General features: G+C 33.1%; 1 protein-coding gene across 1 annotated transcript in view; it reads left to right on the forward strand.

The window, feature by feature from the left end:
- LOC136033194 (rhophilin-2-B-like) overlaps nucleotides 1–12289 on the forward strand; it is a 140510-nt gene that overhangs the window by 69459 nt on the left and 58762 nt on the right. Inside the window, exon 3 of the mRNA XM_065713905.1 lies at nucleotides 6116–6332. Within this exon, the coding sequence (XP_065569977.1) occupies nucleotides 6116–6332 (217 nt within the window). The remainder of the gene's footprint in view (nucleotides 1–6115; nucleotides 6333–12289) is intronic.

The following is a 12289-nucleotide window of genomic DNA, read 5'->3' on the forward strand; positions in this document are numbered from 1 at the left end:
TATTTTCATATTTCAACCTTGCAACATCTGACGAAAATGTGATATTTTGCTAAAATCTTCGTAATTTTGAAATAGCCAAAAAAATAGGTTCAAGGGGCATTTTTTTTTCATTTTGATATCCTTGGTAATTATCTTGGTTTTTGAGAAAACCCTGGTTTTCAGGTATAAATGGACCTAAGATGGAGCCAGAGAGCAAAAGATATATTTACTTTCATATCCTTTGTACTTTAAAGAGCCAGGCTATTTGATTTGATAACGTAATTTCTTCCAGGGAGTCAATTTTAGTTTAAAAGCTTGGCACGTAGTGAAGAGTTTTCTCTCCCATACGGGGGGTCACGTATGGATGGTGAGAACTTCGGCCCCCATGTTTCGACCCAGTCGTTCAAAAAATTAATTGAGTGAAATAGTGGTGCCGCCATTTAACTGGCTCATTTTTTTTCTATTAATTAAATGAATCGATCCATTTCCGTCAGTACAAATAAACAATTTTAATAGCAGTATCACCCACACCAGTCTTTAAAAATGAACAGCCAGTCGGTTGAATCCATTGCCCCCCTCCCAAAACATTTTGACCAGTGACGCCTCTGTCCACTAAACCTGTACTTTACAGTATTGTACAGACCTAAACGGTATTGTAATTTGCAAATAGGCAGATGGATTAGCAGTTGCAAGATGCATAAAGGGTACTCATGGTAACAAAAAAATTACGATTTTTTCACGTTTGATTACCTCACAGCAAAACTTAAAAAGCAAAACCATTAATAATGCCTAAACATTTACATAAGGGTATAACTTAAGGCCCTGCTCTTACAATCATAGCCATGATTTTGGTATCGTAAAATCAAGAAATGAAGTTTTTTTTTACTTTGCAATGAAACTTTGGGAATTTTGGAAAGTTAATGGGTATTTTAAGCAGCGGTGTTAGCTCATGGAAATTAGGAGGGGTGCATTTTAAAAATTACAAGGGACGGGAATTTGCTTTATTTTTTCTATGAAAACACCAAAAAGCTTTTTTTCAATTAAAATGCCGAAAAAGGTATTTTTTCACATCTAAGGGGGGGGGGGTAAAAATCCCAGGAGAGCAAATGCCTCCTGATCCTCCCTTATTGATACCACTGACTGAAAGTTATTCAGTATTTATGAATTCTGAACAATTCAGCTATTCTGAACAATATACAGTTGCGACCCCTGAGTCGTATCTATATGCCACTGACTGAAAGTTATTCAGTATTTATGAATTCTGAACAATTCAGCTATTCTGAACAATATACAGTTGCGACCCCTGAGTCGTATCTATATCTTGTTCTTAATGTTAAAAATGAACATCTTACTTTGACAGAGCCTTTCTTTTTGTAAAGGTCTTCTTATTTTGAAAGGGTAAAAGCTCTTCCATAACGAATTCTGAATGGGGAAAGAACCGAGCATTTTCAATTAAGTACTATCGCAAATGACCCCTGATCCCTTCTGTCAAAGATATCCTCTCTTAAGGTTTGAATAGGAGGGCGAGGGTAGTATATAACCCTCATAAATGATGTCTAACCGCACTATTTTGAAAAAAAGTTTTTTTCTGTCTCGGCAGCAAAATTAAATAGTAAAATGATGTAACGTAATAAATTTTGCTGTACTTTAGAAAAAACGATTGGGGCAGATGAGGATGAACTCTTATACCTGTGAAAATTTGGGAATTTTGGAAAGTTAATGTTATGGAAATTAACATTACCTAGCCTGTCACCATCAAACTTTGCATAAAAACGAAAAAGTTGACTGGTCACACTGACTAAATCCAAGGAGAAAAATTTTGCTGTACTTTAGAAACAAACGGCTGGGGCAGATGAAGATGAACTCTTATACGTGTGAAACTTTGGAAATTCTGGAAAGTTAATGTTATGGAAATTAACATTACCTAGCCTGTCACCATCAAACTTTGCATAAAAACGAAAAAGTTGACTGGTAACGCTGACTGAATCCAAGGAGATAAAAGGCATTTTGGAACTTCACCGGTGAATGTCGACATTCACCAATTTCGAACATTCACGGTAACATATACACCGAAAGGATCAGTTTTTTTTTATGGTTACTTCGAATATATGAGAAACATCAAGTTTAAGCTACCCTTCGAAAGCTACTAATACCCCAAGTATTACTAAAAGTCTCAAAAAAGAAACAAGAGGAAAAGGTGGAAATCAAAGATTACCCCATTTGTTTTTATAATGGGGGGGGGGATCAAACCTTTGAGGAAATGTTGCCATCGTTTTTAATTTTTCTTTGATTTAGTTATTTAACTTCTTTTTGGAAGTTTTCTTTCTATAGTGATGGAAAACTTTTTTTTTTGGTTTCGCGAAAAAAAATGGTTTTGTTGAATTAGGTTTGCGTTCGACTTTATTTCTTCTTTATTGAAAAATTGTGGAGCTTTGTTGGAAAATTTTCACGAAACCAAACATGGTTCTGGTTTTGTGAAAAGTTTTTGGATGTTGTGGAAAGGTTGAGAAAAAAAAACCTATTGAAATTTCCCATCTTCACATGGAGTATAGAGTCTTTTGGACAATAGAGTCTTTGGACACTCTGTAAACTTCGTGAGAGTTTCTTCTGTCATGAAAGGAATTACTAAAAAAAGATAAAATTTATCAGTACAAATCAGACGAGAAATAAAGCCAAAGGGGCCCTCATAAACCACAGATTTTCTCTTGATTTATCAGGAGAAGTAAGGGCTTTGTATACATCTGGATTACAAACATAATACACTCTAAGATAATAATAATAATAACAATGCAAAACACTAATAGAACAATAAGAAAAGTTCCAGTGAAATATCAGTAAAAACAAACAACAACAAAGAAGTAAAGAAAGAGCAAATTATCAGTGTAAAATCAACTGAGGAAGCTTTCAACAATGAAGCAGGTGGGGGCCCTTGCGAAACGATTATTTATCTCTTGATATACCAAGATAAGTGAAAACATTGAACATTATTAACGGTCGTTATCCATTGCAAGATTAAATATCGATATGTATGTATTGGTGAAAACCTAATGAAATTACAGATCGAATCCAAGTAAGTACGGTAGCAAAAAAAAACTGTCCTTAAGGGTTCCGAATGGTTCCGACCAGCGAGTTTGTCAATGATTCCGACCGGTAAATTCCCAGTAAAAAAAGAATAATGAAACGTAAAAAAAAATCTAAAAAATTTACTAATTATCATTGTAATTTTCTCTTAATAAGCTAGGAGTGAAAACACTGGATTTGATTACTTAAATTTATTATTTATAATTCAAAGTTATTGAGTACAATTACATTTAGAGTTAAAAATAGTCAAATTTTCTATAGGTTAGGATCGAAGTGTATAAGAATTGACTTTCTTGAGTTTTTAAATTACAATCAAATTTTGATACAGGTCAGGGTCAATATATATAAGAATTACCTTTATCGAATTTTTCATCCCATTCACCTTTTTTACGTTTTTTTTTTTAGCTTACCGTTCTTTAATTCCTGATTTTTCGTTTTCTTTAAGTGTTTAATGTTTTAATTGTTTAAAGCAGTGAATACCATTAAGTTTCAATGGGTAGTTCAGTAAGTTATTCACTGCGAAATACAGTCGAATACCATGTTTGAAAGCCAGACCAAGGAAAAGAAAAAGGGCCCCCCGTGAGTGTCATCCTCAAAAACGTGATTTCCAGACGGGTACTCGTATGATATGCACCCTACCTAATGTTCTTCTAATATGTTTGTCTGACACTCAATCCTGATGAAATATTTAATAAAATAATGAAATATACCAAAGTAAGATAAAAATATAATACTTTAGAAATAAATTTGGGCTATATATTTACACATTAAGAGGAGGGGCCAAGTATAGCGAGTCTGCATCCCTAATGCGTTAGGTACAATTATTCTGCATATTATGCAGTAAGAATTGTTTTCTAGCTTCACACTGTCCAAATAATTTACCCCCATTCCCCCCTAATGTGCACATATCTAGCCCAAATTATATATTTTCTACCTATTCTGTCACTTCTATTTGTCTTGTCCCACGCTAAGCTGAAAGAAACTAACGAAAAAAAAGGTTCTATAATGCGTCAATGAATGAACAACTTGAGCGGTAGGGCGTTTGACACACAAGTACCTCCAGACCTTTCAACTACGTTGAACAAAATGTCTATCTAAAAATTTTGATTAGATGTATTTGGGGAAATTATGGGAGTGGGGCTGATATCCCTCCAATCACTTTTGACTACGGTATTAAAAAGGGCATTAACACCACTAAGTTAGTCGAATACCATGTTTAAAAGCCAGAACAGGGTAAGTGTGACTTCCCTAAATCTAATATGTTCCTAAGGCTGATGTCTTAGTAGTTTTATATCCCTTACGTCCCATTGTCCCGTAAATTTCCTAAGACTAATGTCCATTATTTTCATATATCTGTCTTTCTACGATTTTAAACATTAAACAAGTTACCTTTTTTAAACTTTGTGTTTTTAAATATAAATCAGAGCAAATGTAAGGACTTTTTAGATATCTTATTTCATTAGTTTTTATATAATTCGTCTTTTTTTAACATTTGTTTTACTAAAAAAATGTTTGTCTTATTTATTTATTTTTTATAATACAGGACAGAATGAAATATAAGGAAAAGGATTATCCCAATCGTTATAACTTTTGATTTAGCAGATTTATTCTAACTTTGGAGGTTATAGTTCTACGTCAATGAAACGGTCAGGAACGAGTAAAGAATGCAGCCTAAATTAGCGTTCGGATAGATAAGTTCAAACTCGTAACTTGACGCTTTTCCTACTCAAAGGATTTCAATTTTCCAATAAAAATTGGTCATAATTTCTAGACAATTCAAATTTGGCATTTCCCAAATGAGGAGTCCTTTGGCAATTCTTCTCATGTGAGAGTATTTCATATTTTCTGAGTTCTTATCTAACAATAAATTCATAAACAAAAAAATTACTACAACACAATCTTCCCCAAAAGGCTCCATGGCTTTTTATCTTTCAATAGTTTTTGTAGTGTCTTTTGTTTGCCATTGGGCAGAGGGGTAGTTCCCTGGCAACCTCCTTGGTGACAACCATGGTTAGATTTAAAATCAAAGCCTGGAAATTACCCTGAAGAAGCCGAGGTTCAAAAGAATTATACTTACAGCCAGGCACGTTCGCATGTCTTTTTTTTTGTGAACCCAAGAATAAAAATTTTTTATTAATAAACTTAATAAGAAGTAGGCTACCCTCAAATTGAAAAATTTTTGATTTTTTTGGTTCTTGCTTACAGTCAATCTTGGAAACAAAATGGGAGCAGTAGTGATCTTCACACGCTTCTTATCTACGTTGCGGACACCTTATTTCATACAGGTGAAATACTACTGCAATGTTTCTTCTTTTCTTCCTACTCGCCATGGACCCTTTCTTGTTTTCAGGGTTTTCTTCTTTTCTTTTAAAACGCAAAAACAGGTGAGGGGCTTTCAAGGCTTACAATTAAGGATGGAGTGAAGATAGGACCTATGAATAGCTTCCCTAATACCAATTTGAGCTACAATGTCGAACAGTTCGTGGTAACGAACTGTAGTAAGGAGCGACCCGGTTTAATAGTAAACGAAACTTTAAAAAACAGAATTTTGATACTAATAGATATATCGAAAGAATCAGATTTTTTATGCTGATCTTAAATATATAAGTTTCATCAAATTTGGTCTTTTTCTTCAAAAGTTACGGGCCTGAGAATATTTGCCCTATTTTGGAAAATAGGGGAAACACCCCCTAAAAGTCGTAGAATCTTAACGAATTTTAGCTGTTCCCTCCTCAACTCCCCGCTCTTTACGTGAAAGTTTTTTACTGTTTTAAAAAGTGCAGATGAGAGAAAGAGTCAAACTTTAGCATAAAGAGTGGGGCGTTGAGGAGGGAACAGCCCCTGTCATACACGGAGTAATTTCTGTTCGTTTTAAGTTTTAATGTCGCTCCTTATTTTTAGTTAAAAAAAACTTGTTTTTTTATTTATTTCACTTTAGCCTAGGAATTTTGACTTTGCGAACAGCCAATTTTTTACATTTTCGTCGCACTTCAGTTTCCCTAAATAGGTTACTGGCCATCAGGAGATTTTCAATACAATCATTTTCTTTTTCCAGGGCGACAAATAATAAGAAACTACGCGAGACTGTTGCGCTCGAGTTAAGCTTCCTCAACTCCAACTTGCAGCTTCTGAAAGAGGAGCTGGCACAGCTCAATTCAAATATTGAAGTTTATCAGGCTCCAACTACTGGAAATGATCACAATAATGCCTTACCTATGATACCCTTGGGGCTTAAAGAAACTAAAGAGGTTCTACTGAGAGAACCATTCATGGTAAGTAGCCTCTTTCATATCTGGGTTGTAATTATTGGATACCAAACCATTTACGGTATGTCAAAGAGAAATAGTTTTTTTTTTTGTAAAAAAAAAAAAAAAAAAAATGTTTTGTCGAAAAATCGTTCAGCTTTTTTGCTAGGTGAAAAAATATGAAAAAAAAAATCAGATTTTGGGTTTCTTTTGCTGATTCGGAATTTTACCCAACAGCAGCAGACATAAGTGTTTAGACATAAGAAGTGTTCAGCGTTGGTTGAACCGTCTCAAAGACAAAGGGCCCATTCTCGCGGGTTTTTCCAGCACCATAGGGAACTCTCGAAGTATTTTTGGTAAAAATTAATAAAGCTAACGCAAGGCTAGTAAGTGGTGTCTATTCATTATACATACATCATAAATAATATGTATCGTGTAATCAGTAAAGTTTTACATCAAGGTGGGTAGTACAACGAACAACTCCCAAAACTGACAAATAATTAAAAAAAAATTCTTTTGGGCTGATATTTAATGTTTTCTTAGCAAGTATGCTAGAAAAATTTTCAGGAATGCCCTTAATATGAATTTGAAAAGAAAATGTTACTCCGTTCAATCGAAAAACGCAACATTTACACTTTCGAATGATGTAGTTTCATTAAATCTGAATACTTCTCTCTCTTTGGTTAGAAACGGAAGAAGTTCAATGGTTTTTCTAAGATTTCTGGGAAAATAATTGTCAGCTTTCGGTTTTCTGTTGTTTATTCGGTCTTATTCAATCTTGACAATATATGGCAAGACCGCCCAATCAGTTCTAAATAGTTTGGCCAGACAAACTAAAAAAGTTTGTAATACAATAGATAAAAAAAAGGGTAAAGAATACGGCATTAGACTTTACAGTCCCTACTGGCGGTGCTGATCTCCGTTTCTTCGCCCCTCAGCCAGGAGGTGCAATGGGGGTTGGTGGCCAACCATCCTGTGATGGTCTTAAATCTATCGAATCCCCTTAACGGTCTTAACGGTCTTAAATTATCGAATCCCCTTAACGAATAATGCGATTGGCTTAAGAAAATATGTCACAAAAATAAACCATTGCAAATAAAGCACACTTTTTAACACGGGGGTATATGACTGTAGATTCTCTTTTTCTCTTTGGTTACATTTTTTTTTTTGGTTAAGCTCTACGTTTATTTTTTCACTCTCCCCTTGGGAAGGGTCAACATTTTTTACTTAGATGCAGTTCATTTTTTTGCAGTTTTCACTCACATTTACGCGAACCAGTCAAGCAAAAGAAGTATAAAAAAAGGAAGACAATTAAAAGCCTTTCCTGAATTCCTGCATCTGCCACTGATCTTTCCTCTTTCAGCAAGCACTTTTGTTTACATCCTATATTGCATCTCTATCATGATTATTAAAAATAGATGAGAGACTTACCATTACATCCCATAGAGACTTACCTACTTCAATGCCTGGCCTGCAGAATCCCAGTCCGTCATCCTATTAACTGGAGGGCAGTAGCAGACAAAGAATATGAGCATTGGAATAGATGCATTTTTAGTTAGTTTTAAATACTAAAAAATAATTTTCTCACATGCTGGTTCATAAAAACCACAAACGTATATATTACCCATAGTTCCCAAACACAGCGTTTTGTGGATAACCACAGCGATTTTGTGGATTGCAAACGGTTTTTTACCAGCTTTTTTTTACGGGAAAACAAAACCAACATGCGTTGAAATATTTCCAGCGTAGGCGAAAAACTACGCTCAGGAATCAAACGACTAACTGATTGTTCAATATGTTGAAGTTTTCCAATTAGTCTATCAATATTTTCTTCTTAGTAGCAATAATGGAAAATCAACAATCAAATTTAAACTCGTTTTCTCTAAGATAAGGTGAGGGTCGTTGCGATTTTTTTTCATCACGCCAGCGATTTTCAAGTCATTTTTCCATGCACCAACTCATTTTCTGTAAGATAAGGTGAGGGTCATAGCGATTTTCTTCGTCATGCCAGCGATTTTCCTAACATTTTTACAAGCACCAACTCATAATTTCAAGTTGCACCTTTCTGGAAATTGCAGCACGTGGGTAATAGCACCAGCTCATTTTCTTTAAGATAATGCTTCCAAGCATTTTTACACGTTTTTATTATAAGCAAATACGTCGGTCAAATAGCACCAACTTATTTTCTATAAGGTGAGAGTCGTTGCAATTTTTCTTCATCGTGTCGGCGATTTTCCAAGCATATTTTCAAAGGACCAAATTATCTTCTGTAAGATAAGTTGAGGGTCGTTGGGATTTTTCCTCATCAAGCCAGCGTTTTTTCAAGCATTTTTATGCTTTTTTTCGAAACAAATCCCTCGTTCAAATTGCATCTTTCTGCAAATCTCAGCAGGTGGGTACTAAGGATTTATAAGAATATAAAAAAATCAAACTCTTGGCGAAACTAAGATCCCAATCTGGGATCTTATATATTTAAAATATATTTTATATATTTGATATATTTTATATATATTTTATATATTTTAATATTATATATTTTATATATTATATTTTATATATTTATTATTTATAAAAATTATTTATAAATATTATTTATTATTTATAATATTATTTATAAATTTATTATTTATTATTTATATATTATTATTTATAATATTTTATATTATAATATTTATATTATATTTTATATATTATTTATTTTATATATTTTATATATTTTAATATATTTTATTATATATATTTATATGGTTTATATATTTTACAAGGCAGCAGAATGATGTTCCTTCTGAAATAAGCAAATCTGCGATAACCTCACTGCTGTAACCTGCTGCACTGCTGCACTCACTGCTGCACCAAAAGGACAAGAATATCATATCTATTTCAAAAGTCTCAGCTTTATCCATTTGTTGATGTTATGATGTTACATATAATTTTTCTTGGAGAAGGATTTAAACTTTCTTAAAAAAAGGAAAATTGTCTTTTTTTCAACAATTTCTAACCAATTTTTAACTTAACTTTAATCTGAAAAGACATGTACACAAAATTTTGAAAATTCGGTAGATGGATTGAACTTAACGTAAACTACGGAATAAAAGCAAGATTGTTCTTTTTTGTTCTTTTTTGTTTTTTTGTTTTTTTTTGTTCTTTTTTGTTTATGTATTAAAACTATAGTACAGCAGAAAAAATGCACCAAAAATTGCGTAAGGAACATAAGCCAAAGCTTTCGAAGTAAAAAATGGATTAAAGGATCCCTGTCAAATAACATCTGAGATCAAATTTTTCTTAGGCTAAAAATCACTTTACAGGGCATCAATGCCCTTTGGGATTTGCTAAAAGGTAAAATACCTTTTTTGGTATTTTTATTGAAAAAATTGAAGTACCAAAAATTCCAACCAGATTTATAACGATATATTCAGCCCCACCCCCTACATTTTGTGAGTTGACGCCCCTGCCACTATGCTTAAGATAATCTTCCTTGTTGAATTAAGTAGTAAAATCTAAGTTAGTGATTTAGTTAAGGTAATCATCCTTGTTTAGACAAAGCAGTGAAGGGTGTGAAAAAGTAAAAAAGATATAAATTAAAGGTAAAAAAGAGTATATAAAGTAAAAAAAAAGAACATATGAAATTAAAAGTACATGAAATAAAAGCAAAATGATATAAAACAAAAATAAAAAGTATATTAAGTAAAAAAAGTACATAAAAGTAATAGTATATAAAGTAAAATTAGAAAAATATGTCCATTAAAAAGTAAAAAAGATACTGAATTGGTCATTTTAGTGAATCAATCTCTCAAGCTCATTCATGCCATAATAAAAAGAAATATCGCAAGTCAATTCATTATTAAACAAGATGCAACATCCAACTTTCCCCAATACTTCACGGAGCAACAATTAAGGATTTCATTATCACCATTTTGGGTAGACAACACTGCATAATTTTCAAAACAATTAGGTGAAACACACAAGTTTAAGGCTTGTAATGGCCGTGGGGTGGGATTTTCTTCGAAGGATTCGCGAGGGGACACCCATTTTCAGAAATTACGGGCACTAGGTTGCGCGTGCTAAGCGTGGCGGAAACTGTACCAAGCATCGCGGAACTGTGTTCCGCGATGCGGAACACAAATATGGCATTCCAAGATGTACACCAGGCAACAGAGAGTGAATGCTCCCTTGGGGTTTTGTATTTGAGTAGGGCATTTGTGTTTTTCAATACTTAGGGTATTCTTTTTTCAATTTTTGAAATGAAAATACAAAAACAGGCAGTCTACTTCCTAGCCCTCTGAAAAAGCAGACCCTCCTAATCGTACTTAACCCTTGGGTAGATTTACAGTATTTAGCAAAAACAAGAAAAAAAGAGGAAGCCAACAGTATCCATTTCCCCCATTTCGCCATTTCCCCATTGAATGGTCTTTCCAAATATAATAGCGATCCCTTAAAAGCTGAAGTAAATGTAAAATAATTAAGAATAAATATATATCGTAGATGTAAAAAAATAATAATTGTAAATAATAAAATATATATAATAAAAATTATAATAAATAATAAATAAGAAATATAAAAGCTGATGTAAGTGCATCTGTTGCGAGTTGCAAATGCTGTTTATACTGGGTTTGACATTATGTACCAATGTTTCCAAATGATAAGACAAGAAGAAGAAGCAGATAGGGAAAAAACAAGTTAAACCAGTTGATAAAACTTGCCTTGTTTAACTGATGGAGTGTAAATCTAAATTTTATTAAAAAATGTTACACAAAGCCTTTTCAATTACTTCAACTGAATTGCATTCTATTCAAGAAGGCTAAAACTGAATTTACATTATTTTCATTCTTCTGTGAAGTTACAAACCCATAGTTCATAATACTTTCAAAATATATTTTTACTAATGATTAAATCACAGAGTTCTTCGTAACGAACTTCAAGTAAGGAGCGACTCGTGCTAATAGGAACCAGAATTCTAAAAAAGGAGCTTTGATAATTGTTTGTACATTAAAAAAGAATTGTCTTTTTCTAGTGATTCTAAATGTGAAAAATTAAAGATACCCACCAAAACACTAAAGGCTACTCACCCCCAAAAGGGCGAGTAATCTCGAAGAAAATTTTACCATAAAATTCATCATATGAAAAAACGATTTTGCAGAGGCCTTTGGGAGAATTGGGAGAAGGCCTGTTCGAGCGAGAATGCAATGTTCTAGTCCATTTTTAAGCATAAAAAAGATTGTACAACAGGAAATTGCTGCTTTTTGCCATTTTGTGATACAAAACAACAATTTTGCCCCACAGATGGAGAGAAAATATGTGTAAAAGTCTGACTTGTTGGTCAAGTTTTGCGAGTGACTGTCTAAACTCAACTGCACTTAAAAGTCCATTCAGCATAGCACTATGAAAAGCTAGCATAAAGAGAGAGAGGTTGAGGAGTGGGTAACCTCCCATATATACAGAATATTTTCTGTTTGTTTAAGTTTTAATATCGTTTATTACTTTCATTTGAGAGAACCTGTTTTTTATTCAATAAAAAAGAAATAAAGACTGTTTAGTAGTACAATTCAGCTGTTTGCTGCCACACAAAAATTAAATGAATAGTTTCAACTTTCGTATGCTGTAAATCACCCAAAATAGTTATCATTTAAATGAAGTATAATTTATGATATGGTGCCTGATGCAATACATTAAAACCACTTTTGCGGTAGAGCAGGGTAATATATCTTAGAAAATAGAATCCTAACAAGAAGACCATGACATTACATCTGCTTAGAAAGAACAGATAATAATCTATTCACATTATGTAAAAAGGGATAAGAATGCATATTTCCGGAAGCTTACCCCCCATAAAGAGGAATTATGAGCTTAATTTTTTAAGTCATTATCAAAAGAAAAAAAGACCAACTCTTTTAAACATAAAGGGTAGAAAGCTAAGTCTAACGATTCCTTTCAATGGTTTCTTTGCTTGATATTTCAATAGGTTTGCATAATTTTGTAGCTTATTC

Source organism: Artemia franciscana, chromosome 11 (assembly GCF_032884065.1).
Source record: "Artemia franciscana chromosome 11, ASM3288406v1, whole genome shotgun sequence".
Taxonomy (NCBI): Eukaryota; Metazoa; Arthropoda; class Branchiopoda; order Anostraca; family Artemiidae; genus Artemia; species Artemia franciscana.